Raw genomic sequence first — 27,955 nt, 5'->3', positions numbered from 1 at the left:
GAGGAGGAGAGAAACGCTGAAGCCAGAGCCTTTGTCAAACAAACCCATAAACTACAGCCTACACGGGCCAAGCCAGCGCAGCGGGAGCCAAGGCTGGGGGAACAACAGCTCCAATTTATTTAGATTATAATGCAGCGAGGGAAGGCTTGTTTACGACAGAAGGAAAATATGCCTAAGTCAGTCAATCGCAGGCTCCGGCTGCCTCTAATTAAAACCAGAGGCCTGTGCTGGGGTGGAAATTGCCACCATTGTTCTCCCAATTTGTGTTTCCCCACCACCGAGGGCACGGCCCCTCCTCGGGACGGGACGGGATGCACTCGCAGCCGCAGGGGATGGGAGGCGACCAGAGAACCTGCTGGTGGATCTGGTGTCTGTCGGAAACAGACTCGCCATCGGTCCTTGTCGGGCTCAGAAAAGACTCTCCTCGTTATCGGCCCAGCCCAGGGGAAGGATCTTTTCTTCGTTTTGAAGACACACCTCATATTTAGGGCTTCGCTAACGCCCCGGCAGACTCCAGGGAGTTCCCGCTTCCCCGTCCGGAAAACTTCCCATGAGATGGCAAAGAACAACTCCAGATGGGTAACACCAATCCCAGTTTGGTTCCAGGAGTCAACATGGGGGTTTCACGGGAAAAACATTAAATCCCTTCACCACGTGCCCACCAGGGCCATCCTAACCCCTGCTCGTCTCCGCACACGCCAAGGGCAGAGCACCGGAACATTCACACTCGGAGAAGTGCCATCAGTGTATCTGCCGGGAGGGAGCAGGGTTGGAAAATAACTGGAAAAAGGGAATAAACGGCAACAAGGAACTTGATGTGATAAAGCAGCCACTGACATATCTGTTCTGATGGCTCACAGGTGGAAAACTGTTTAAAAACATGGATAGTGAAAACAAACACTGCAAAAACAAAGCAAAAAAACCCCAACGTGGCCATTTGCACCCCACAAAACGCCACGGTGGCATTTACCCACCTGTGGGCTCCGTGTGCCACAGCTCCCCGGCTCCTCCCTCCTGTCACAGCCCAGCCGCTGGGCTCAAGGCACCAGTTTTCCTCTAAAGCACATCTGAAATACCTTCAAGGCCACAAATTTGGCTTTAGCAAGCTGGAATCAGGCGTGTGACAGCGCTAAAGCAGCGAGGGAATGCACAGACAGGCTCTGTAGGATTCTCCTCCCTGTTGAGCTGAGCAGGGGATAGGAAACTGGCATCTATTTCCAAAGAGCCTGATGAGTTTTTTTTTTTTTTTTATTTCTTCCCAAACTTTGATCAAATTGTCCAAGTCCGGCAGCTTTTCAGTCCCGCTGCAGGTTTCTCCTGGCCTGACAAGGCGAAGGCGAGTCTGTGTGGTGTAATCATGCACAGAGTCCCACTTCCTGACGCGCTGAGAGGAGGATAAACTCCCCGCCCTGAGACACGCAAATCACCCCCCCGCGTCCTCACTGGGGCTCCTTGAACATCATGATGAGTTCTCGTTGCTCTTTACTAATTGCCTGGAAGGAAAACAACCACCACTGAACCCGGCAAAGCGCTTCTCTCCAGCATTCGGGACACAAAACCAGGCTGATATGAAACACGGCGTAACATACGTCGCCGTCCCCAGCAAGTACACAATAAACCCCCCCAAAATCTCCCATTCACCCACAGAAACATCCTACCCCACACACTGGGAAACCATCCAGGAGCTCCAGTGGAAACTCCCAGACCTCCCAGGCTGGTTTCAGCAGCACTTGGCTCCTGGTGAGGTCTTTGATAAGCGGAGGGCTTAAACAGTGCAGCCATTTGCCAGTCAAGCCCCAAAATAGCATTTCTTTTGGGCTGATGCTGCAAAATGAAGGGTTTTTTTGGTTGTTTATTGGTTATTTTTACCTGCCAGGTGTGTTTGCGAGCTTCTATCAGCTGCTGCAGCTCCGCAATCTTATCCCTCCCCGCCAGCACAGACTCCGCCACCTTCCTGTTCTCTTCCTCCTTCTCCTTCAGGACTTTGCGCAGGTACGACCGGTGCTTGAGGAGATACGGCACCATCGCGCTGCGGACGTCTTCCTCCGGGATCCCGCTGGGACGCCTGCCAGCAAAGAGAGGTAAGGCAACCACGGAGCAATGACCTGGCACGGCAATTAGTCTCACGCACCTCGATTAAGAGCTGAGCTGCTGCCGCGACGGATCAGCTCATCAACTCCCGCAATTTACCTCTGGATGCTCGAGGACAGCTAAAGCCCCACTGGAGCTCCCTAACGCCACGGATGAAGGAAGGAGAGGAGACCTGCCCAAAACCCCACCGTTAGTCGAGGCCTGGAGGCAGGTGGGATGTAATCAGCTTCCCCAGACACAGAACCAAGAAACTGTGATGATGCTTTTGATAAAAAGATCCAGTCCACAGTTAGGGCGATCAAAAGGCAGCGGGTACAACTTCCAGTGCTTGCTGAGACCCTCAGCAAGGAACCCCAAGGAGATGCGTTGATGTGAGCTCTATTACTGGAGCAGGAGTTGGGTCTAAAACACACCCGCAGCCTTTTGAATTATTCAGAATTGAGTTTACCTCCCCGCCGGTCCCAGCAGCACTAACCTCCTCCTTGCACTGAGGAAGCACACACGTAGATAAGTGACATAGAAAAGCACCAAAAGCCCTTATTTTCAGGTGTTTTAGACACACTGATGTTGATCTCAACATAAAATTTAAAAAATGCCCTTGCAGCACAATGCTACAGGGTACATCAACACGGCCCAAACATCACAAGGGAACTGACTTCTGCCCTTGAAGTAACATCCCTCCACACACACCCACTCCCCACCAGACTATTCCATACCACGCAGGCTCTTCCTGGTTCTTTGCCTCCTCCACGATCTTATCCAGTGAATTAAAGAGCACCTCCAGGTTCCCTTCATCCTTCACCTCCTGGATCTCCTCCTGGGAAGGAAGGACACCATGGGGATTCAGCAGGAGCCAAACTGAACTGACACGGGCATCGTTCCGCTTGTGAGCCCTCACTTTTCCCTGGATGAAGGCTACACCCTGGGAATCACTAGGTATTGAGTCCCCATCCCGGGAGATGTTTAAAGGATCTAGAATCATAGAATAGTCAAGAGTTGGAAGGGACCTTAAAGATCATCGAGTTCCAACCCCCCTGCCATGGGCAGGTAGACATGGTACTTAGGGACATGGTTTCGTGGTGGACTTGGCAGTGTGAGGTTTACGGTTGGACTTGATGATCTTAAGGGTCTTTTCCAGCCAAAGGCAAGTGGTGGATTCCCCATCACTGGACACTTTTAGGATTCAGCTGGGCAGGGTGCTGGGCCACCCTGTCTACACCGTGCTTCTGCTCCTTGAGGTCCCTTCACACCTGGGATTCTATGATTAAGTGATTCTATAATTTTACGTCTCTTTCTGGGGAAGCCAAAGAGCCTCGGAGAATCTCTGGGGAGCAGCCTCGAATTTCTGGTTTCGCCATTCAGTAAATGTATTTTCCACCCGTAACATGAAGACGTTCAGTGCCTTACACCGAGGGCTCGCAACCCCTCCGGGGACGGCACAGCCCCGCCACCCCCTTCACCTTGATAGATGTCTGCAGCTGGGACACGAACTGATCGTAAATGCTCCTGGTCATCTCGGGCTGCAGTTTGTAGAAGCAGCGGTAGCAGCTGGCGAACCTCTGGTAGCTGCAAAGCGGGAGGGGCAGGGTTAGGCCTCCCCGCGGCGGGGCCCGCCCAGGCCCCGACCCCACCGGAGCCCGACCCCGCTCCCGCCTCACCTCCCGGCTGCCACCAGCTTCTCCAGGAAGGTGTCTACCACGGCGGCGAAGACCTGGGCACGGCCCGGCGCCGCCGGTGCGAGCGGGCCGCCATCGCCGCCCACGGCGGCTGCCGCCGCCTCCTCCTCAGCGCCGCTCCCCGCCGCCATCTTTCGCCGCTCGCCGAGCCCGCCGCCACCGCTGATTGGCTGCCGCCACGGCGCCGCGCCGCGCCCATTGGATGGCTGCGCGGGGCCCGCCCCTTCCGAGTGCGCACGCGGGAAGGCGCGCCCCCGCCTCTCTGTCAGTGGGGAGGCGTGGCCTCGGCCTAAGGGGGCGGAGCCTCGCTCGCCAAGGGGCGTGGCCCCGCAGCTCAGCGCCGGCGGGGGGGGGGGGGGGGGGGGGCAGAAGGGCTTCAGCCTCAAAAAACCCAAAAGTAATAAAAATCGCAAGGGGCTGAAATACTTCCTCCACCGCGTCACGGCAGGAAAGAGCAAGCTAGAACCTGAAGCAGAGCGATAAGTGTGATAAACCGTCCCCCTACTGAGACCCCCACCCAAGTGCACTCAGGGGCTGAGTCCTATTCTTGATCATTTAATGAAATAAAGCGATCAAGAACAATTCAAAGGGAGAAGAATAACCCAATTTCACAAAAAGAGGGGAAAAGCAATTTTTCCCTTGTCAAGACACCGCATGTAAAAGCTAACCAGAACTACCCGTGGTTTATAAAGCGGGATTCGTGCCCTCCGGTTTCAGGCACGACTCCTGGTTTAGCCCTTTTTTTTTTTTTTTTTCTTTTCTGGCTTTTTTCGGCTTTTACACGTGGTCATTGTCACTTTGTCAGGTCCCCCCCCCACCTCGGCGCTACTCAGAAGTTACCACCAGGAAAGCATTGCCTTGAAAGGGCAGGACCTGGCGAGGGCACTCACCGAGGCTCAGGCGCTTTTAAACTCGGGACGTCAAAGGGAAGTCTCTGAAGTTTATTAGTTGTCAGGGGCTGTGCTGGTTGAGGGGGGGCCACCGAGCTCCAGAGCGTCTCCCCACATTCCTGCCGTCTGACACCTCGCGACACGCACCCAGCCTTACCCTGCTGGTCACCAGCAGAGGCTGATTATTACAGTTTCTGCTAATTGCTACCCACTTTGCGCGGGAACGGGGCGACGCACGCTCCGGATACTCGCAATCCTGCGCTGCTGCTGTTCCGCTTTTTAGAGGAGAATCCACTGTTAGGGAAAGAACCGACTGGGGTCGTCTTTTAACCACTACCAAGGCGACAGCAGAGCAGAACACGCTGCTCCGACAGCTCAGACAGACGTCACCTTCTTTAACGCTGCAGAAAACAAAGGTGGGATGAAAAAGGCCTTTGATGACCCATCTGCAACCCCACTGTATCTTACAACCGAGTTCTGCCCTTAAACATGAAGTCTCTCTCCAGCTCCAGCAGCATCCGTCCCTCTGTCCCGGTCCCACCTCCGGCAGGGACCGCGGCACGTCCAACCCCTGCACGGCTCAACCGCAGCCGTCGGGTGACGGCAACAGCCGCACTCAGCGAGTCCCAGGTGAAAAGACAGCCAGGAGCCCGGCAGCAGCCACAGGATCAACGCTACGATCCAGAATTCCGAGCTATGGCCGCGAGACGAACCAAGGGGGGGGACATCTCTGTTATTTGGAGGTTCTCTCTCACCTCCCAGACACAGAACTAACTGGGATGAGCACCCTGGCCTGGGCTGGCGTCACCAGGGGCAAACCCCAGATTCTGAGCAGGGTGAAGTCAAACGATCCCTTCACTCCTCCCCCCCAAAAGAGCAGCCTCTTGCTTCATCGCTCCATTACAAGTTTTGCTCTGGTACAGAACACAGACTGACAGCTGACGGTTTTGATCCAGCCAGAGTGTGCAAAGGATCGTCCTTGCCCTTCCCAAACAGGATAAGCAGGATTTAAACGTACAAAGTATTAGTGAACCATTACTTCTTATTCAATATGAACATGCCCATCAGGTTTGAACTGGATCAAAAGCCAGTACGAGCAGGGTTTCGGTTTTCTTTTTTTCCTTTCCCCACCTCCCATCCCGCGCGGTTCTTCTCTCGGCACGACCTGACGCTTCCAAATTCCGCGTCTGCTGGGGCTTAAACTAACTACAGGTGGGAAGTGGCAGCAGCCACCCTGGACATGCAGCACGGACAACTCACATGGAACAAGGCCACAGAACGACCACTCAGTGCCCCAGAAATCAGGAGAAGCTTCCCTAAAATGAAATAAAAATTAAATAACAGATTAAAACAGTAGGTTAGGTGTCAAAACTGCTGACAGCTAATTACAACCAGCCAGCTCAACCCCTGACTTGCCACCAGCCGGCTCGCTGCTTGAAGGATGAGAGATAGGAAACATTTTCCAGGAACATACAAAAAAAAGGTATGTACAGATCTATCCAAAAGGCGGTAAATAAAGTCTTAAGTGGTTCCGGGTTACTCTCGGCTCACATCTTCTAGGAATAAATGTGGGTGATTGGAGAGATTTACTCATCTGTTCTATTCTTCCAGCTTCCCACAGTACAACTGCCATCAGCACACAACCCACCAGAGGGCTCTGCTGCAGCCGGACTCCCCTCCTCGGAAGTTTGGCAACGATGAAAATAATTTAATTAAAAGGATAAACTGGCTTTTTTTTTTTTTTTTGCTTCAGCCAGTAAGTCTTTAATTTAAAAAAAAAAATAATAAAGGAATTAAGAATTTGCCAGGATACGTTCACACGCCTGGCTGCTCTCAAATGAACTGTCACAGGCAAACAACATTGCCAAAGGTCACATTTTGATCGTTTTAAGCAGAAATAGCAGCAGAGCGTTGTGTTACAGTCAAATCTACAGAGGTGAATTGCAGTCGCTCTTGCTTCTGCCCTGTACTGGGAAACCAGCTAGAGACAAAAGAAATGGCAGCTGCCTTTCCTCCCGAGCTTCCAACTGTGATGGTCCAAATTCAGAGGGCTCAAAAGAAGGTCTTCTCTTCCACCGGCTGCCTCTACCAGTGTCTCGAATCCACCAGCTCCGGGCGGAGGCTCAGCTTCTTCAGAGTTTCGTACCCCACCACGATGACGATGGTGGAAGGAGTGGCCGAGATGATACGGGCGGAGAGGCCTTTTGTCAGGCCCCAGGGACCTTCCTCTGCCATGAGCTGTTTGAAGGTGAGGATGATGGAGCTCTTGCCTTCCACCTGCAAAGCCAGAACAAATACTCACAGAGCTGCCAGACCTCACGCCGAGCTGCTCTGGGGCTCTGCTCCAACTGAGGGCACTAGAAACTACAGATCAGCCAGCTCAGTAACCGTGATCTAGTCTCCAGAACTCCCTGAAGAGCGGCAAAAAAAGGCAAAAAGTCCTAAAGAGGCAGCAGTAAGTGGGATTCTTCAACCTGTCTCCTCCTTCCTTCCATCTGCCCCTGTCTAGAAGGGGCTGGATCGACACGACAGCTCGAGTCTCACTAAAACTGACACCGCTGGAAGCACCTCGCCTTTTCTGAAGGATGCCACGTCTGCTGGGAAACCTCATGTGAGCAGTTGGGGCAGGCGAAGCCAGCCCTGCTACCTGAGCTGCCCCCTATTAACACTGAGTGTAAATTAAGCAGCACGATACCTAGGACAAAACAACCTACGAACTGAGAGAGAGAGAGAGAGAGAAGGGGAGCCGTTTACCTGAAGCCGCAGAGATCAAAGGCCCGAGAGGGAACCCCACCCCTGCGTCCTGCAGACAGACGTGCCGAGCAGGCTGAGCTCTTACCTGAACCCGGGCTCTGATGACATCCATGGGGTTGGTGAGGGTGGAAGCTGTGGCGGCTGCCAGTGGCCCCGATATAGCTTGCAGGAGGAGATGGGGACAGTCCTTAGGAGTCAAGCTAGAAAGCTGTTCTGAGAACGGGAGAGAGAGAGAGAGAGAGAGAGAGTGAAGTTTCAGCCGAGTGGCTGCTTATCAGTTCCTGAACTCCACCTGCTAATTTACACCGATTTGCAGTGGGCAGAATCCCTGATTTACGACCTGTCACCTCCTCCCACAGCACATCTAAGCGCTGCTTTCTACATCAACCAGAAAGTCAGCAAAGCGCAGGGAGCCAGCCCGTGAACACCCCCAGCAGCTCCATCACACAGCCTCTGATCAGCTCAAACACAGGCGCTCAGACCTGCTGGGCAAACAGGGCGGAATAAGCTTGTATGTCCCCAAAACGGGGCATGGAAAGAGTCACCCCCCTGGAAAAGGCACGGGGGAAACCTTTAGACAAGGCTGTCAGAAGCTGCCTGCAGAGATTCACTTGGATCCAGGGGGCTGTCACTCCCACCGAGGACTCTGCCCGAGAGATATCCCGGTGGCAGCCGCCGCGGGGTCTCTCAGGAGAAAAGCGCCCTGTCCTGCTCAGCCCAGGGATCTCCTCACTCTGCTCCTGCCACCCTGCAAACGGGATTTCAATCTCCCACACTTTTATTGGTTCAAGTTGTAGGGAAGACAGTCCAAAAGTCCCAGGTTTTTGTTTTTTTTTTTTTGGACGATAGGGTGGTTGTGTCTCTCTGGCAAGAGGGAAGGAAGCTGCTCTGTTTGTGACCCGCAACACTGAGCTGAACTGCTGCCAGCACTGAACTTTGAGCCCGAGGAAGGTTCAATGACCAACGCTGGTGCCAGCTGAGACCTGTGTTCTATCCAGGGACATGGGACTGGAAAAGGCAGCCAAAGCAGAGCTGGATTGATGGGGCTTAACGTTCAGCATCACCTTGATTCCCACTCCGGAAGACAAGGAAAGAGAGCAAACACCTAAATAAGGCAAGCTCCATTCCCTCCATATCATTTCTTGTTCTTAGTTATCCACTTTCAAATCTTTTTGGCATTAAAGTCTTACAATTAATACAGTGGATTTTTGGTATTAAAAATCTTTGACATGGAGAGCGAAGGGAATGGTCCCAAAAAGTTCAGACTGGACCAACATCCCAAGCTGCCGCTGCCATTTAAAGGCAGCACTGAGGTGTAACCAGTGCTCCCCAGTGTTACCAGAATGCTCCCACTCTGAAAAGCAAACCAGACGTTCGAGACACCTGTATTTTTAAAAGCCGGTGATTTCCAAGATATACTTTAAGCCTGGTACAGTGAAATCTGAGCCTCTCATTATCATCACTTTCGGGCAGATTGCTATTAGGTAAGTATTAGTCTAAAAACCACATGCAAAGCTGCATGACAAATCCAAAGGATTATCGGGGGCGGGGGGCGAGAAATAAATCTTAACTGCCCAATATCTTTAGTATTTGGGAACACCCTGAGGATTACCAGAGCTGAGCCAGGGAGAGAGAAAATACTGTTAAACGTCCTTTTATATCACAAGGCTTGGTGCCAATTTTACAGCTACAGAAACTGAAGCATAAACTTAAGACACAAAACCCCAGCAGATTTAGCCTTTCTCTGTGCCTGTTGTTCAGTTTTGCTATGAGATTTGTGGCTCTGTGAGGCTTTCTGCCATATACGAGACTCACGAGTCCACGTGAACTGAAAGAGGAGTTATACTCACACGGTGGCTTCAAAACTCTGCCCAGTGCCAGACAACAGCCTTCCTTACTTCCAGGCAGAAAGTAAGAGTTATTTGGGATTAGCGGAAGAGAAAGTTCAAGCAGACACATCAAGTCCTTCTTGCCTAGAGCCACCTAGTTTGAAGTCCTCTAATACTCAGACCCCTATTCTTTAACTCTGCATTTAAAACAAACCATTAAACTGCCACCCGACATCTGCAGAATTCCCTTAAATTGGCTACAGCTATTTGTGTCAAGACAGGTTCTGCTCCTGCCCCAGATCAGAGAGAGAAAGCAAATCACGCTGGGTCCACGGTTTCAGAGTCGATCTGAGTGGCTTCTAGGATAAGATACATCACAGAATCACAGAATGCTATGGGGTTGGAAGGGACCTCTGGAGATCATCTAGTCCAACCCCCTGCCAAAGCAGGTCCCTCCTAGAGCAGGTCCCACAGGAACTTGTCCAGGCGGGTTTTGAACGTCTCCAGAGACGGAGACTCCACCACCTCTCTTGGCAGCCTGTTCCAGGGCTCTGCCACCCTCAAAGTGAAGAGGCTCCTCCTCATGTTTAGATGGAACTTCTTATGTTCCAGTTTGTGCCCATTACCTCTTGTCCTGTCCAAAGTCTCCTTTCACTTACCGGCATAGAAGTGGTAGAAGGGCCACCAGACTGCACTGTTGGGAATATAGGTGAGCAGCGAGGCCACGTAGCCCCTGTAGAAGCCTCTAAAGCCATCGGCCTTGAAGATCTGTACAATGATGTCCTTGGTTTGGCCAAAGACCAGCATCCGCTTGCCATCTTGGTTCTGCACCTTAAACCTGCCCATGCTCTCCCCCTTCCTCTGCATCATGAGATGCTGGGAGATGACATCGATGGGAACTGTGATGCTCTGGGCCACCAGGGAGGCTGAGCCGCCTGCCACCAGTGACTTCACAGCATTGTTGTTGTTGTACCGTGACACATACTTTCGAGTGAGCTCGTACGTCGTCACATAGCACTGTCCGGAGATCAGGGTGAAAGTGTTGACCAAAAAGCCACGGTAGAGCCCAGCTGTCCCTTCTGTCCGCAGGATTTTCACAAATGCATCAAACGTCCCGTTGTAGAGGCTCTTGCCCTTCTGAACCTGCAACCGTGTTCGGATAAGCGTGAAAGGGTAAACGCTCACCCGGATCATCATAGTCATGCAAATCCCAAAGACGTAGAATTTCCTTTTGTCCAGGTGCTCCCACTCAATGATGGGGATGTTGCGTTTGTCCTCCATGACTCCTGGGAGCGAGGAAGGAGGTGGTAAGTCCCAGATCTACCTCAAAAGTACAGAGCAGGTCCAGGCTCAGCCCTCCTGTCGTGACTGTCTAGGCTGGAAGCGCTGGCATCTGCAACAAGAGACACTTTGAGTAGATGATGAATCACCATAATTAGGGAAAGCAGCCTAACGTCACCTAACTTGGATTTTCCTGAAGTACGCATCTCTACTGGCAGAGCGGTGGGACTGTGACCTCAGGAAGCAGGGCCGGATCACGGGGTCGATGGCGGAACCTTCTGATGTCACCCTCGCTATTTGTTAAACTCTAACGCTCTGCACACACACAGCAGTTCTCACCGCGCTCCACACTGCTCTGCTGCAACGCAAAGCCAAGCGCCAGACTCCGCAAAGCAGTTTGAGATGCACAGAGGAAGAGCCCTGCCCCAAGAGCAAGTACTACCTTTGAACGAACAGGACCATGGATCGTCAACCAAAGCAGCTCCTTCCCCGTCATTCCGGGTTTGTGATGCTCCGAGATGTCAGGATGTCACTTTTCAGTTCCAGGCTCTGTACAAAGAAGGAAGCAACAAGTCTCCATTTGTGTTCCCAAATTCTCGGCACAAATTAAGACACGTTTTTCTGGGCATTTCCATTTTGACCTTCCTAAAACTGGAGGGGGATGCGAGCCAGGGAAGGGGGAAGAGGAGGTTGTGAAAAGAGGAGGAACAACGGGAGAACAAGGCAAATGCAAACAGCCACGTAGAGACTCCACATTGATGACCATGACCCTGGAAAGAAAGGGTTAAAAATCACAGCCCAGCAGTCCCTAACTGCGCTTTTCAGCTAAGGCGAGCAAAGTTCATCCTCACTTCAAATACCACATCATCCCCTCTGGTATGAGAGCACTCACAAACCTGCCGTCCTTCCAATTCTGGCAGCATTCGGAGCACCGGGAAACGAGGGATGAGGAAGGGGGGGTCGTCATTCAACCTCCCCCGGCAGACCCTGCCCCTCAAGCTCTATCCGTGCATCTCATCCCGCAGGCAGCCCCATCCCAGCTGCTTCCCCGGCACAAGACTGCGGGTAGTTCCACCCATCCCCCTTTTGGCTGTAATTTGCTCTAATTTGGTGCACAATTAACCAAGCTTGGAATAAGCGACCCTCCTTGCCAGGTCAGGCATATAGAATCATAGAATGGTTACAGTTGGAAGGGACATTAAAGATCATGGAGTTCCAACCCCCCTGCCCTGGGCAGGGACACCTCCCACCAGACCAGGTTGCTCCAAGCCCCATCCAACCTGGCCTTGAACCCCTCCAGGGATGGGGCAGCCACAGCTTCTCTGGGCAACCTGGGCCAGGCTCTCACCACCCTCACAGCAAAGAACTTCTTCCCAATATCTAACCTAAATCTCTCCTTTTTCAGCTTAAAACCCTTCCCCCTCGTCCCATCGCTCCCCTCCCTCATCAAGAGTCCCCCCCCAGCTTTCCGGGAGCCCCTTTAGGGACTGGAAGGGGCTCCAAGGTCTCCCCGGAGCCTTCTCTTCTCCAGGCTGAACCCCCCCAACTCTCTCAGCCCCCCCTCATCTCTGGGGCCTCCTCTGGCCCCGCTCCAACAGCTCCATGTCTTTCCTATGTTGAGGACTCCAAAGCTGGACACAGTGCTCCAGGTACAATCAAAAAGAGAAGAACATCTCAAAGCATCAACCCAACATGAAACCGAGTATTTCATTGACCACGAGGACCTTCTTTCCATATCAAGAAAAGGATCTTCAGGAGTCCCAGACTGCTAAATTATTAGAAAGCGCCTGGCAGCAGCTGCATCCCAGCCCGTATCCTGGGCTCTGGCCTTCAGGGATCTGGAGTCTGCGCAGAGAAAGAAGCGAAGCTGCTGGAGGGCAGAGCGATACTGAGCAAATGCAGGAATTGGAACAAGTTTGCCAAAACCAGAGATCTGAAAACAGATTCGCTTCGAATCTAGACTGAGTGAGAGCTCAAATTAAACATGAGGTGCAGCCAACACCCCACACCAACCTGGGGCCGTTTTCCGTTATCAGCGGAACGCAGAGAGGCCACGGCACAAATGTCTCCGCGTTTCAGGCTTCACGGAGAGAGCTCAAACAGCCAAGAGCCATTTGGTTAGAAACGCAGTAACAAAACAAGTGGCAATTATTTACCTCTGGCACAGAGAAGAAATTACGATTATGAAATTATTGGGGGGGAGGTTAGGGGGTGCTATTAACAGACCATTTCTTTGCCTATCTGCCAACAAAATATTTGCTTAACATCAGCAAACAGCATTCCCGGCTGCCACGGTTCCGGCTGATGGACACTGAAGTTAAAAATACTCAAGAGCGTCCGGGTCCACCAGGGGGACGGGGGGGCGAAGCCTATTTTACCCAGTAAAGAGAAAACTACACTTCATTGTTCCAGTCAATTGACTTGACAGATACCGAGTAACAAATACCACGGCTTGTCTAAACAAAAGTTGTATTGCTTTAATTATAATTAGTGTCACTAGTTCACCGATACAGGCATAATTAGACAGCACAAAGCTTCCTACACAGGAATTATCTCCACGCAGCACCTATGAAAACATTATTTTGTTCTTGTCAGGAGTCCCACTAGCTTCATGTTTTATAAAAAAAAAAACAAACCCGATAAAATAAAGTCTAGCCAATGCAATTTCCTGGTGAAGCCTGAGGGGTCACTCCACGCTCCAAATTCCTCTGTCACCTAAAAACTGAACCGTACATGACAGAGCTCCCCATGGGAAAGGTAAGTTCTATCCACTCAGAAAAAGCCTCTGCTGCCATAAGGAAAACAAATAAATAATAATTTTAAAAGTACACTTGATTTTTATACTTGATTTTTTCCCCCACGGGAAAGTAAGTTCTACCTGCTCAGAAAAATCCTCACTGCTGCCATAGGGAAAACAAATAAATAATAATTTTAAAAGTATGCTTGATTTTTATTTAGTTTTCCGTGTTATAGTGCTTTGTTTTTAGCATTTCAGCTGCAGCCTCCTTGAGGAAATAACCGTACTTTCTTTGGACTCTTACTAATAACTACTTTCATTCAGGATCTAAATCAGAAAGACAACGTCACTCTAAACCCAGGACCTAGAAGCTGTCGAAGCCAGAAGCTCCTCTGCGGGCGGCGGAGAGGGACAGCAGTCTGGTGTCACCGGGGATGCTTCGGTCTCACCACCGCGGCCACAACCCTTGCCCTGCCAAGGCAAGAGTTTTGCTCGGAGCATTTATTCTTCCAGAAATTAGATCCAGGGCCTTGCTCAGAGCAGTGATCCTGTCACATCCACTTTCTTAACATAACTCTTTGGTGACCTTTCCAGTAGTTTTGGGGAGACTGATATCAAAGTCTTTGGGCAATCTCGCCTGGTGGGAGGTGCCCCTGCCCAGGGCAGGAGGTTGGAACTCGATGATCTTTAAGGTCCCTTCCAACCCAAACCATTCTGTGATTCTATGGAAACGAATTGCTAAATCTCAGAAGAGCTGCCCTGCCCTCCAAAACGCAACACATGTACCCCAGCTTCCCTCCTGGGCCACGGAGCCGTTCTGTACTTCCCCACTTGAACAGTTTCCACGCCAAAACTACACTTCGTTAGATCTACACAGGTGGTAACTTCTCACCATGAATAGAAAAGCATTTCCTGAATTTCTGCCTAGAAATCAAAGCAGAGGATCACCGAGCCGGCCGTACCTGCTTCTGCTCTCTCACTAGTTTGTGGCATGACCTACAGGACACAGCTTCAGTCTTCTAAACGCAGACTGCAACTGAGTATGAACACCCCCATCTCCTTTTTAATCTCCATCAATCCCTTCTCCAAACCGTTTTTGCCGCAGCTGTACCTAAATATGATTCTTTGGCAAATAAAGACGGGTCCTTTGTGTACCCCTGGCCAAGGATGTCTCCTGCCCGGCATACTAATGCCTGAGCACGACGGCCTGGGAACCATCCAGAAGCAGGCGGGGAGGTCGCCTTTCCAAGCCCCAGCGGCTATAGGCGGTTGCCTGTGGAGATCCTCTGGAGTGGGAAAGCACGAGACCAAACAAATCCACGACACGTCTTTCCAATTTGAAGCCTTTTATCTGTGCCACGCTGTGCCAAACCTGCCCTGAGTAGGCAGCTCCATTTTCAAAGCCTTTACCATTAAATTTACCCTGGGATGGAAGCGGAATATAAAACCAGCCTCGCTGAAGGTCTGCAGTTCCTCCGCGAGCAGCTGTCTCTCTGTGAGCGATGAGGCAGAGACTCTCTAAGGCCAGCACTTCCCACACCCCCACAGCCAGCATGCAGGGGGGCCGTACGCAGGCAGTCACCCCCCTACTCACAGGTGAAGCCACTGGTGCCCACGTTTGGCCAGACAAAATGTGCTCTCTTTAGAGTGGCAAAAAGGAGGCTGAGGTGAGACCTTCTCGCTCTCTCCAGCCCCCTGAAAGGAGGGTGTAGCCGGGGGGGTCGGTCTCTTCTCCCAAGGAACAGGCGATGGGACAAGAGGAAACGGCCTCAAGTTGCACCAGGGGAGGTTTAGGATGGATATTGGGAACAATTCCTTCATGGAAAGGGTTGTGAAGCCTTGGCAGAGGCTGCCCAGGGCAGTGGTGGAGTCGCCATCCCTGGAGGGATTTCAAAGCCGGGCAGACGTGGTGCTGAGGGACACGGGTCAGTGGGGGTTTGGGCAGGGTTGGGCTGATGGTTGGACTCCATGATCTGAAAGGTCCCCCCCAACCTCGACCATTCTATCATTCCATGAACATGTGCAGAGTTTGGCACCGGGCTCGCTCAAGGTCACCGGCCGGGTGAGCAGTTGTACAGACCAGATGTCTTCCCAGCACCCCGGTTTCTCGTCGCGGCCATGTCGTGTCTCCCCCCGCTCCCCGCCTTCGCTTCCCGCAGGCCGGGAGGCGCAGGGGACCTCCATCCCCGTCCCCCGGCCCCCACCCCCGGCCCGCAGGGCCTCCAGTGGCGCAGCACCCTCCTCCTCACCCACGGGGGTCTTGCACCAACTGACACCCCGGTTTCCCCGACCCCCCCCCTCCCCCGCCAGCTCCCCCCCAGCCCCCTGCCCCGGGGGCTGCGCACCGCCCCCCCTCCCGCCCCACGGCCAGCCCCCCAGCCCCCCGCCCCAGGTCCCCCAGCCCTCACCGCTCGCCCAGCACCGACTCCCCGCCGTCCTGCCCCACCGCCGCCGCCGGCCCAGGTCTCCTCCTCCTCCCGCCCCCCAACCGAGCCCCCGCTCCCGCCCCACCGCCTCGCGCCCCGGGCCCGCGGCCTCCTCCACCGCCCCCTCACCTCAGGCCGGCGGGCAGGAGGCCCCCGCCCCGCCTCGCCCCTCCGCCGGCCGGTCCCACCGCCCCATGGCCGTTTCCCCCCCCTCCCTCGACGGTGGCCGCCGGCCGGAAGTGAACGGCGGCGGCGGCGACGGCGGCGGCAGCGCGTCGGGGCCCTCACTCGCAGCCCGAGCAATCAGAGCCCGAGCGCCGCCGCCATCTTGGGGAAGGGCTGAGGCCGCTCCGGAAGAGAGACCGCGCACTTCCGCCCGCAGTAAAGAGGACGCTCGCCCGCTGCGTCCCGGCGACAGGCCGCGGGGAACGCGGTACGCATGCGCACAGTGGGGAGGCCGCGCCTTAAAGGGACAGCGCCGAATTTCAGCTCTTAAAGGGCCAAAGCACCCACAGGTGCACGCAGATGTCGCAGCTGTGGAGGGACAGAGTGTCAGCCGCCCCGGCTCGCCCAGGAGGAGCGCAGGGCGCTGGTCACACGCACATGGGCCCCGAGAACAGCTGCAGAAGAGGGGCTGGAGGACAGACCCCGCCAGGAACGACTCACGGACAGTCGGAGACACTCTCGGCTCCAACAGCAAAGACAGAGAGCACCAAGCTGCCCTCCTGCTCCCGGGCCGGAGCTGAGGGTCCCCTTCCAGCTGTCTCCTCTTCCACCTCTGCCCTTCTCTGTGCACCCGTCAGACCTGCCGTGCCCTCTCTGCACCGCTCAGCCCACCCCATGAATGATCCCCTCCGCCCCACAGCGAGATGTGGGGTCCTCAAAGCTCATCTGTCCACGGTGATGGTCCAGGCCTCGGTTGTTTCTCCATTTGCTTCTTCCAGCCTTTTCCCGCCTTAGCTCTTCACCTGAGAGTTTGTCTTGATAGAGATGGTCTCTTTAATCATATAGAATCATGGAACCATGGAACGGTTTGGGTGGGAAGGGACCTTGAAGCTCATCTGCTTCCCCCCTGCCCTGGGCAGGGACACCTCCCACCACACCAGGTTGCTCCAAGCCCCCTCCAACCTTGGCCTTGAACCCCTCCAGGGATGGGGCAGCCACAGCTTCTCTGGGCAACCTGGGCCAGGCTCTCACCACCCTCACAGCAAAGAACTTCTGCCCCACAGCTCAGCTCAATCTCCCCTCTTGCAGCTTAAAACCCTTCCCCCTCGTCCCATCGCTCCCCTCCCTCATCAAGAGTCCCCCCCCAGCTTTCCTGGAGCCCCTTTAGGGACTGGAAGGGGCTCCAAGGTTTCCCCGGAGCCTTCTCTTCTCCAGGCTGAACCCCTCAACTCTCTCAGCAGAGGGGCTCCAGCCCTCCCAGCATCTCCGGGGCCTCCTCTGGACCTGTGCACACCTTGCACACACACACACATCCCATGAACACCCTGCACACGCATGAACACCCCCCCCCCATTACACACACACACTCCCAGAAGCCGGAGGCCGAGGGGCCTGGCGGTGCCCCCCTGGGGCTGCTCCTGGGACCCAGCAGCACAACGCAGTAGCTTTTCCATTTTAATTAAAAAAAAGAAAAAAAAAATCAAATGTACAAAGAGCAGGAAAATTTACAGCTGGTTTGTCTTAAAAAAAAAACAAAAGAAGGCTCAACTTCATCAAAAAAGCAGCAGGTGCCAATCCCGGGGGGCAGCTGGGGAAAAGTGGGGGAGCTCCATCACCATGGGAATGAGGTGTCGTACCCCCCCCAGCACCAGGGTGGTGGGAGCGGGGTGGGGAGGTCCGGCAGCGCGGGGTGGGCGCCCTTTGGGTCAGCCCATGGAGCCCATCCGGAACTTTTATGGATCCCCTTTTTTTTTTTTTTTTTTTCTGGGGTGACACCAGTGTCAGCACCCACCAACTCCCCCCGTCCCCACCACGTCCTTGCCCCGCGACCACATCCTGCCCTCAGCCCCATCTCTTTGTCCCTCCTCCGCACCCACATCCTTCTCCTGTCCCCATGTCTTTCCCTCGCCCCCTTCTCTCCCCAAATCCCAACTCCTTGCCCCATCCCACCCCCTTGCTCCCAGGGGGGCATCCCACCCCGCTGCCCCTCGCCACGACCCCATGTTAAAACATGTGTATTAAATTAAAAAAAAAAAAAAAAAAAAAAAAAAAAAAAAGAAAAAGAAAAAGAAAAAAAACAACTTCACATTTGTATGCCCCTCGCACCCTGCTGCTCCTCCATGGTCTCCCCGACCCGGTGGCAGCGTCACGCCGTGCCCCCCGCGGGGACACGGACCCTGTTGTTATCAGCATCGATGTCCCCATCAAGCTGGAGGCAACAAGCGCGGGAGCTTTCATCATCTTCCTCCTCCTCCGTGGTGGGGACTCCAGGTGCCGGAAGCTCTCCGGTCCCCCCGTTGAGGGGTACCTTCTCCCGGTGCTGGGATGGGGGGCTGTGGGGCGCACTGCACCCCCGTACCTTGCTCCTGGCTTTGAGCTGGTCGTGGTAGGCAAGGAGGGCCAGGCAGGCAGCAGCCGCCAGCGTCACGGCCAGCAGCACGGTGACGGTGACAAACTGGGGCCAGTAAGACTGGGGGGTGCCGGGGCTTGAGGACTCCCAGGACAACTCCTCCTCAGCCAGCCCGTCCGTCTTGGGGTCCGCCCCCCTGGGGTCCTGTAGGTGGTAGTGAGCCACGGTCCAGGTGTAGCCGTTCTCGGTGGCCTGGCACTTGTAGGTGCCAGCAGTCCCCTGTTGCATGATGACCACCAGCGTGTGGTCGGGCAGCAGCGTCGTGCCCCCCCGGTCCCCGTGGCCCCCGGGCTGCTGCCAGCTGTAGGTGGCCAGGGCGGAACGGCGGGGGCATGGCAGATGGACCACGGCGTTGAGCTGGGGGCTGATCCCTGCAGGGTGCGGAGGAGGAGAGCAGGGTGATGCAGTGCTCCCTATGTCCCACCCTCCAGACCCCAATCCCGTTGTGCCCCCCCCCCATACTCAACTCTCTGCGGCGAGATCCTCTGGTGCCCCCCAGGACCGTGGAGTGGCCATGCTCCTCCCGCGGTGGCACAGGGTGGCTGGGCTCCCCACCTTGATGTCCTGAACCCACGCGCTCCTGCAGCCGGAGAGTGGCATCAGCATCCCGGTCCCCTCCGTATCCACCATCCCGTCCTCATCCCGCTCCCCCCCCAGCTCACGTGTCCTCGGTGACGGTGGCACGGGTGAGCTGGCAGGAGCCCTGCAGGCTGTGCCAGGCACAGTACGGGTCCCGGGCCAGCACGCACTCGGCGCAGCTCCGGTGCAGGCTGCAGTTGGCCAACGGGACTTGGAGGACACCACCGGAGTAGCCCACGTAGAGGATGCCCTGGGGAGGAGGAGGTGCAGGGCTGAGCCTCCCCCCTGGTCCCCTGTGCCAGGCTGGGGTGGCCTGTAGGGTCTTCCCCATCCCCTACCTTCCCTGGGGCCAGCAGTAGGTTCTTCACTGGCTCCGGTGTCTTGAAGAGCTGGATGCTCTCCACGATGTGGGGACCCTCAGGCAGCTCCACCGCTTTGTGCAGGAAACCCTCCGCTGCAGGGGCACAAGGGACATCGCTGATGTTTTGGGAGGCCGAGGGAAGGGTAGGAGGGGCGACCAGGCACCCTGTGTGTACTCCCATGGAAACCCACCCGTGGCCAGGAACATGACACGGTAGGTGGCCCCCGAGATGCCACGAGTCTCGTCCACCACGATGCGCGTGTATGTGACATCCGTCTTCACAAGCAGCGGCCGTCCCTGGATGGGTGTCACCTTCCCGTCCATCAGGAAATGGTCCTTCATGAAGGTGAGGGCTTTGTCAGAGGAGGGACCCATGTAGCACTGCAGGGAGAGAGGAGTCAGTGCCGGCGTGGGGAAACTGAGGCATGGGTAGGGGGGGACACACCACCAAGCTGCCCTGTACCAGCATCAGTTGGGTGCAAAGGAACCACCATCCTCTTTACCATCCATTTCCCACCACCAGTTCCCCCCGGTGCTAGCACACAGGGCAAACTGGGACAGAAACACGCCTCCTCATGGGGACCGGCATTGTCCCCCGGGAGGGTCATGTCCCCCGGGGTGGGCAGCACTCACGCTGCCGGGCCGGGGACTCATGTCGGGGCCACCGTAGACCGTCCAGCGGGAGCTCTCCTTGTTCAGCTCCTTGTACTTGCCCTCGAAGACCTCCTCCAGAGCCTCCTGGCTGTAGGCACAGACGGCCGCGCTGCCCGCCCTGCCCGCCTGCCTGCAGGGACAGTGAGGTGGGCACGGGGAGGACGCGGGTCCCCGGAACCCCCGCGGCACCCCCGGGTGCTGGGACTCACCACTGCGAGGCGAAGACGGCGTAGAAGTCAGCGCCGCCGCCGTGGCGGGGCAGGGCGAAGGCGTGATGGATGACGTTGAAGGGGAAACGGCCGGGTTGGGAGCAAACCAGCTGGGCCTTCAGGAACGTCGTCCACTTCTTCTGCAGCACCTTGTCCCCCCCGACATCGCTCTGCGGGAGGCGGGAGGATGCTCAGCCCCCGGGGTGACAGGAGCTGGGTACCCACCTCATCCCCCGTCATCGTCGTCCCTGCACCCACCTTGCAGACACGGGCCACCCGCGGCACCAGGAGCCGCTCGAAGAAATCGAACTCATCGGCCGTCTCCTCGAAGAAGAAGTAGACCTTGTCATCTCCAGGGATGCTGAAGGAGGCCACGAAGGCGGCGTCGGCTGTGGGGCACAGCCAGGGCAGGCGGGTGAGGAGCTGGAGGGAGGATGGGGGGCTGGAGGCGCCCCCCGGCATGGGGAGGATGGGGGGGGGGGGGGGGGGGGGGCCCTCCCAAGGACCCTGCTTACCTGAAAGCCAGCGGAGGAAGGCGTCCGTCTTGAGCAGGGTCCGGCTGCCCAGCGAGCGGGAGATGATGGGCTCATTGCCCTGGAAGTTGTTCATGGTGCCCGCGTAGAGCTCGCCGTCTGCTCGGGGATGGGGTGGGGGTGAGCCATGGCAGGGACCCCCCCCACCGCCACCACCCTCCACTCTGTCCCGGGGATGGGTGCCCACCCGCGGGGGGCCACTGGCCCCGTACTCACCCACCAGCAGGGCCGTGTAGGTGTGCTGGGGGTCAAAGGGGCACTGGCCCTTCCCGTCCAGGTAGGGTTGTCCTCTGCTGCTGGACACCAGTGTGAAGTTCTCCCGGTGCTGTGGGAGAGAGGAGAAGAATCAGCCGAAGGAATTAAAACAAACCCAAAATCTGCAAGAAATGGCTGTGGACTCCCCCCGGCCGGTGAGGAAGCTGCAGGGCTCAGCAAGTGGGGAAACGATTTTCACTCTGAGGGTGGTGAGAGCCTGGCCCAGGTTGCCCAGAGAAGCTGTGGCTGCCCCATCCCTGGAGGGGTTCAAGGCCAGGTTGGAGGGGGCTTGGAGCAACCTGGGCTGGTGGGAGGTGTCCCTGCCCAGGGCAGGGGTTGGAACTGGGTTGTCTTTAAGATCCCTTCCCACCCAAACCATTCCATGATTCCATGAAACCGAGGCACAACACGTCCCGTGACCCCAGCTCGTCCGCATCGTTGCGGGGGGGGGACACACTCACGATGTAGGTGCAGGCAGGGCTGAAGGCGTAGGTCCCGCAGACGTAGAGGTGGGTCTGGTTCAGGGCCACCAGGACGCGGATGAAGTTGAAGCACTCGGTCTGGGGGGGCAAGGAAAGAGCAGAGGCGGGGGCTGAGCACCCCTGCAGCCCTGCAGAACCCCCCCCGCCATGGTGCTGTCTCACCTCCTCGCTCTTCTTTTTAAAAGCACACTCAGAGGTTTTCTCGACCGTGGGTCCCCACATTATCTGCGGAGGGAAGGGAGAGCGTCCACAGCTGCTGAGCCCAGCCACGACTGCCCAGCCCAAGCGGGGAAACTGAGGCACGGCAGAGGGTATGCCCCAACCCCCCCAGCCTCCTGAAAAGTGGCTGCTGCTCACCGAGGCTTTGGCACGGATGCTGCCAGGGGTGCCGACGGCGAGGGCCAGCACCCGGTCCCGCGCCCCCACGTACAGCTCCTCCTCGTTCTCGTGCAGGAGGAAGATGTCGTAGTGGGAGACGTTGTCCTGGCTGAAGTGGGTCAGGGTCCGGCGGGGGTCTCCTGGCAGGAGCAAAAGGGGGGTGATGGGGACCAAGGGACTCACACACTAGTCTCAGCATCACCCCCCCCCCCCCCCAGTCACCCCCGGGCGGATGCAGCAGCAGCTGCCATTGCGGCTTGTGTCACCTCTCACGTAGGAAATGGGGTGCGTTGCTTCCCCCACAGCCCCTCCATCGCTACTTCCACTTCCCCCTCCAGGTCCCCACCTCCCCCTTGTCCCCTCTGGGTCCTGCTGCAAGAGCTGGATGTCCCCAGGCTGCTGCCCTTGCCCTCTGATGCCCCTTTGCTGTCCTGTAAAAATGGGGTGCATTTTCCCCTGTTGGGCTGCAAGCTCTGCCCGCGATGCTTTGGGGCCCCAGCCATGGGGTGTTTCGGGGATGCAGCACCCCAAGGTGCCAGCCTGGGGGGTTACAAGCCCCCATGATGACCTCAAGCACAGCTGGGGGCCACAGGCATCTTGTTTGCCCCTGCCAGCCACCAAAATAGGGAAAAGGAAAAGGGGGATTTGGCAATTCTCAGAATGGCTGCATGGGGAAGGGGAAGTAGCGGCGTGGGCAGGGACCGGGGGGGGGGGGGCACAGCCCTGCCATGGGGCACAGACCTCTCCTGCTGCCCCAACGGCGCCGTCCCACCACAAACCCCCTTGCTCTGCCACCTGGCACTTGGCTGCACGCAGTGCCCCGTCTCTCCGAGGGGGCAGCTTTTCCCCCCTCCCAGGGTGGCCCTGAGCAGATCCCTGGGTGCTGGGGGGGTGCCCAAATCGCTCTGCTGGAGCTGGCACCCTGGCGTGCTCCCGGCTCCCACTCCCAAAGGCCTTTGGGTGCCCACCAGCCTCATCCCACCTGCTCCTGCAGGGTTCCCATAGCCCTTTTCATCACCCCACTCCCACCAGCCCCTGTCCCCAGCCCCGTAGCCACCGTCCCACGGCCCCAGGCGAGTGTGGGGCTAACGAGAGGGCTAATGAGACGGGGAGGCTGTGATGGAGAGCAACCTGTGGGGTCCTGACTCTGGATGCTCCTCCCTGGGGACAGGTGCCTTCCCAAACCGATGTCGTCCCCCCTCCCCAGCCAGTTTGTCCCCAGCCCGGTCCGTACTCACCGCTGGGGAAGGCGACGCGGGGCAGGGGCTCGGCGCAGAGCATGGCGGCCGGCATCACCACACCGCAGAGCAGGCGGAGGGCGGCGGCGGGCATGGCGGGGGGCGGCAGGGATGCACCCCTCGAGGGTCCCGGCACCATCCCTGCGGGGAGGGCGAGGGTTAGGGTGAGCGCTGCCGGGGCTGCGTGTCACCCAGCGGAAACGAGAGTGGGGAAGCCAGCACCCGGCGCGGCGGGGGGGAGGGGGGGGACCCTGGGTCTCCGGCGCCTCAAGCCACACGTGGCCCCCAAATATGGCTGAGAGCTTCCCACCGCCACCGCAGCACAGCCGGAGACGTCCCCACGTCCTGTGGGGCTACCCGCACTGGGACCCCCCCAGCATGGGGGTGTCCAGATGCCCCCGCAGAACCCCGCGGTGCCCGTCCCCATTAGGGATTCCTCCATGCAGCTCCATCAGTTGCTGGAGAATCCACAAAATTAGGAGGGGGGCAGGACACCCCCCTCTCACAGCTCTTTTTGCAGCTTTTGCTGGAAGCGACGGGGAAAGAGCAACGTCTGGAGAACCAGGTGGTCCCCGGGACCCCTTGCAGGTGGCCACCGTGTCCCCAGCGAGCGGCATTACCTCTCTGGCGGGTGAAGACAGAGCTGGCTCATCTCCAGCCCTGGAGCATTGGCCCCCCGCGGGTGCCTGGACCCAGGGGGCTGTGGCCAGAAGACCCTCGCGGGCCCATGCCCAGCGCCCGGCCGAGGTCCAGCCGCGCTGCCAGGCTCCCAGCCCGGCTCGTGGCGGGGCTCGTTGTGGCCCAGCCCAGCCCAGCGTGGCCCCGGCGGGGATTGCGGGAACCAGAAAGTCCTGCTGGAAGAGGACGAGCCTCAGCAGGTTGGGGCAGCGGGAGCCTGCGCCCGCCTCGATGCCTGGCGTCCCTGCCGGGAGGGCAGCGAAGCCTGGTGGAGGGAGCCGGGATGGGAGCTGGGGTGCTCTGCTCCTCCAACTGGGTTGCCCAGGGGGGAACTGGGGGCAAATGGGGTGCCCGGGTGCCTGGGTTCCTTTCCTGGCCTTGGGGAGATCTTTAGGGTGAGAGCAAAGCAACATAATTTCTCCTGTTGACTGTGGGGATTGATGGTGGGTCTGAGCATTGCCCCTCACAAACAACGCCATGGGGCTGAGCATCACCCCCACAAACAACACCATGGGGCTGAGCTTCACCCCCACAAACAACGCCATGGGGCTGAGCATCACCCTCACAAACAACCTCCTGAGGCTGAACTTCACCCCACAAATAGTCCCAAGGGGCTGAGCATCGCCCCCACAAATAGACTCATGGGGCTGAGCATTGAATCCACAAACAGCCCCATGGCCCCAAACATGGCCCCCCACAAGCAGCCCCTGGGGCAAAACATCATCCTCACAAACAGCCCTCTGGGGCTAAGCATTGCCCCCCATGAACAACCCCCTGGGGCCGATCATCGCCCCCACAAACAATCCCACAGGGCTGAGCATCATCCCCACAAACAACCCTGTGGGGCTGAGAACTGAGTCCACAAACAAACAACCTCATAGGACCAAGCATGGCCCCCCCACAAACACCCCCATGGGGCCCATCATCGCCCCCACAAGCAGCTCCCTAGAGCTGAGCATCACCCCCAACAACAGCCCCATGGGGCCAAGCATGGCCCCCCCCCCAAACAGCCTCCTGGGGCCGAGCATCGCCCCCATGAACAGCCCCCTGGGGCCCAGCATTGCCCCCACAAACAGCCCCCTGGGGCCGAGCATCACCCCACAAACAGCCCCCTGGGGCCGAGCATCACCCCACAAACAACCCATAGCCCAGCAGCCCGGCTCCCCACAGGCTGCTCCCAGACGGCTCTAGGATGGTTGTGGGCGAGAAACCCATCGAAGCTGAAGCCAAAGCCCTGGGGTCCCCCCAATACCACAGCCACATGAGTGGCACCCCAATATCCCACTCCGGGCAAGGCTGAGGAGCATCCTGCCCCGTCGGGGCCTCCTTACCTGCCTCCCCCAGTGCCACCATCCACCCGTGGGGACACCGAGCCCCGGGAGGGCAGCTCTGTCCCCACCACCTTGCTTGGCCAGGACAGAAAGCTCCTTGTCAGCACAGAAAGTAGGTTACTCTGCCCCGGATTTCCCACTTGGCGAAGGGTTGGCTGAGAAATGGGGCCGCACGGAGGCTTGGACCGGCCGCATTGTTCTGCCCTGGGCTGGAGCCACCGGGGCCGGCGGAGGGGGAGGAGGGATGGGAAAGGGAGTGGAGGCTCCTCAGTGAGGCTGAAGGCTCGGGGGGCTGGGGAAAGCCCCCGGAGAGGGTTCCCCTGACGTGAGCCAGCTCTGTGAAGCAAGATCAGCTTCAAGGCTTCTCCAGCAGAATGGGGAGCCAAAGCTCCATCACAGCCCTGACCCTCCTCCTTTCAGGATCCTCTGGCCAAAGTGCTCTGGGGACACGTGGGGAGGGGACAATTACAGCCTCCCTGTGTGGGATTTGGCACGTGGAAGTGAGTGTCACCAAGGGCCTCTCAACATTGGGGTGGTTTAGTTCTCCGTGGTGCGTTCCGGTTCACCACGGCTCCATGGGACTTGGTCCCCATCCCGCTTGCTCTCCAGGTTCCCTCCAAGCCGGGGAATATTGCACTGCCAATAAACACACATCCTCCTTGCAAAGAGGGGACAGGGCCAGCCCCTGCCCGTGTTCTCAGCAGGGTGAGACACGAGGGCGCAGGGCAGATGTGAAGCTGGTGGCCACATGGCCACTGGTCTGGCGGCTGAGACTTTCCCTGTGCCTCAGTTTCCCGACGGACTGGGAACTGGGATCCCCTCTGCCCCAGGAAAGAGTGTGGTCCTTCTCTGCCACTTGATTCCAGCCCCCTGCCCATGTCCCCCCCCCCAGGAGCATCCCCGTTGCATGGCAAGGTGTGAGGGTGCTTCCAACACCCAGGCAGGGGCTGGGGCAGCCCGGCTCAGACTCGGGGAAGCTTCTTCAGTCCCCCCTAGACCCGGGAGCAGGAGGGGATGTGGGGCAGATGGAAAGTAAGGGGGGGTGGGTGGGAATGCAGTAAGGATACAGGAAGATGCAAGGGAGGAACTGGGGGGTGCAGAGGGAGGGAGGGGGGGATCCAAGCGCTGGGGAATGCGAAGGGCAGGAGGCGGAGGGTGGGGACAGATGTGGGGCAGTGCGGGAGAGGATGCACAGGATGGAATTGGGGGGTAGAGGAGATGTGGAGGGATGCAAAGGAGATCCGGGAGGAAGAAGGGGGGGACACGGGAGGGGTGGGATGCAGGGTGGGATGCAGGGTGGGGGATGCAGGGCAGCTCTCCCCGGGGTTGGGACCTCAGCCCTTTTGTCACTGTCTGGCAGCGTCAGAGCTGTCTGGGGGGTCCCCAAAGCCCAACCCCACTATGGCGACTGCCCCCAGCCCTAGCTTTGCCTCCCGCCGCCCAGGAGCACCGTCCCCAGCCCGTCCCCAGCCCCGTTCCGGTCCCGGTGCGGCGGTACCGACCTGTGGCAGCCCCCGGGGCCGGGCGGCCGGGGAGGCCTGGCGGGAGCAGCATCCCTGCGGGGCCACCGGATCCTGCTCCTGTCGCCATGGCTACGGCTTACCTCGGCCGGCTCCGGCTGGCCTCCCCCCCCCCCGCCCCCGGCAGCCACACACCGACACACAGACAAGCCCGACAGATGGACCCGCGGCTCCTGCATGGGCACTGCCGGGCACACGCACGGACCCGCACACGCGTGCACACACGCGGGAACACGCACACGTACCCCCTCCCACCCCCCCCCAGGCCCCCCCGCAGATGGGGATGGGCACACACAGGCACGGAGACCCCTCTGCACCCACATGCGCACAACGGCACCCCCACACTGTCCCCTCCATTGCATTCCGGTGTCCCCATACCTACATCATGTCCCTTCACCCCAGCTTTGCTCCCCCCTATTTGCACCATGTCCCTGCACCCCATCTCTGCACCCCCCCACCGCATCCCTGCACCTCGTTTCTGCACCCCCTTACCCACACCCCATCGCTGCACCCCCGTCTCTGCACCCCTGTAGCTGTAGTGCATCCCTGCACCTGCAACCCTGCACCCCATCCCTGCGCCCCCATCTTTGCACCCCCATCTCTGCACCCCTCCACTGCAACCCTGCACCCCATCCCTGCGCCCCCATCTCTGCACCCCCATCTCTGCACCCCTCCACTGCAACCCTGAACCCCATCCCTGCGCCCCCATCTCTGCACCCCTCCACCCCATCCCTGCACCCCATCTCTACATCCCCATACTCCCACCGCATCCCAACACCCCCACCTCTGCACCCCTACCTCTGCACCCCCAAATCCACACTGCATCTCTGCCTCCCCAAATCTGAACCACATCCCTGCACCCCCATGTTGACACCACATCCTTGTACCCTTGTCTCTGCACCCCCAAGTCCACACAGCATCCCTGCACACCATCCTTGCACCCCAAAATCCACACTGCATCCCTGAATCTGCATCACATCCCTGTGACTGCATCCCTGCAGCCCCATCCCTGCACCCCCATATCCACACCGCATCCCTGCACCCCCATCCCTGCTTCCCTGTCTCAGCCCCCATCACCGCTCACCCATTCCCGATGTGGGGTGCTGCCTCTGGCTGCCTGTGCTCCCTGGCTTTGGGGGGGGTCCCAGGGAAGTTTGGGGCCCAGCCCTGGTGCCACCAGCAACTGCCAGGACCCAGTCCTGAGAGGGCCACCCGTGTCCCCACACCGCCCTGGCACCCACAGTACCCAGTTATGGGTGATGGAACTTCCACCCCCCTTGGCACTTCCCTTGCAGGGGGAGCCTGGCCCAACGGGCGCCGCCAGATCCCACTTCTCCTTCGGAACCTCCCTCCTTCCCCTTCCTGGCCGTGTGGGAGTGGGGTGCCCCGAGCCCCGAAACAGGATCCCCCACCATCGCTGCTTCCTCCCTCTGCAGCCACCTTCCCTGCACGACCTCAGGCGCGTCGCTTTGTCCCCA

General features: G+C 57.9%; 3 protein-coding genes across 3 annotated transcripts; all 3 read right to left on the bottom strand.

Moving 5' to 3' along the window:
- Positions 1-95: 95 nt before the first annotated feature.
- On the bottom strand, positions 96-3,913 carry PMF1 (polyamine modulated factor 1). Its single transcript, XM_074164563.1, has 5 exons — positions 3,750-3,913; positions 3,552-3,657; positions 2,808-2,908; positions 1,870-2,065; positions 96-1,493 (listed from the first exon to the last, which is right to left on the bottom strand). The coding sequence occupies exons 1-5, from the start codon at positions 3,896-3,898 to the stop codon at positions 1,440-1,442; spliced, it is 606 nt and encodes a 201-aa protein (XP_074020664.1). The 5' UTR covers positions 3,899-3,913; the 3' UTR covers positions 96-1,439.
- Positions 3,914-4,688: 775 nt separating this feature from the next.
- SLC25A44 (solute carrier family 25 member 44) lies at positions 4,689-10,633 on the bottom strand. Its single transcript, XM_074164575.1, has 3 exons — positions 9,900-10,633; positions 7,497-7,624; positions 4,689-6,934 (listed from the first exon to the last, which is right to left on the bottom strand). The coding sequence occupies exons 1-3, from the start codon at positions 10,519-10,521 to the stop codon at positions 6,743-6,745; spliced, it is 942 nt and encodes a 313-aa protein (XP_074020676.1). The 5' UTR covers positions 10,522-10,633; the 3' UTR covers positions 4,689-6,742.
- Positions 10,634-17,613: 6,980 nt separating this feature from the next.
- SEMA4A (semaphorin 4A) lies at positions 17,614-26,547 on the bottom strand. The gene is made up of 15 exons (XM_074164458.1): positions 26,460-26,547; positions 22,949-23,089; positions 21,690-21,850; positions 21,495-21,557; positions 21,312-21,410; positions 20,812-20,920; positions 20,578-20,694; positions 20,321-20,451; positions 20,063-20,232; positions 19,833-19,983; positions 19,391-19,580; positions 19,177-19,292; positions 18,922-19,088; positions 18,727-18,839; positions 17,614-18,630 (listed from the first exon to the last, which is right to left on the bottom strand). Exons 1-15 carry the CDS (start codon positions 26,545-26,547, stop codon positions 17,996-17,998), a joined length of 2,451 nt encoding a protein of 816 aa, XP_074020559.1. The 3' UTR covers positions 17,614-17,995.
- Between the last annotated feature and the right edge of the window lie 1,408 nt (positions 26,548-27,955).

The sequence above is a fragment of the Numenius arquata genome, chromosome 27, assembly GCF_964106895.1.
Source record: "Numenius arquata chromosome 27, bNumArq3.hap1.1, whole genome shotgun sequence".
NCBI lineage: Eukaryota > Metazoa > Chordata > Aves > Charadriiformes > Scolopacidae > Numenius > Numenius arquata.
This window is presented reverse-complemented; position numbering and strand designations above follow the sequence as displayed.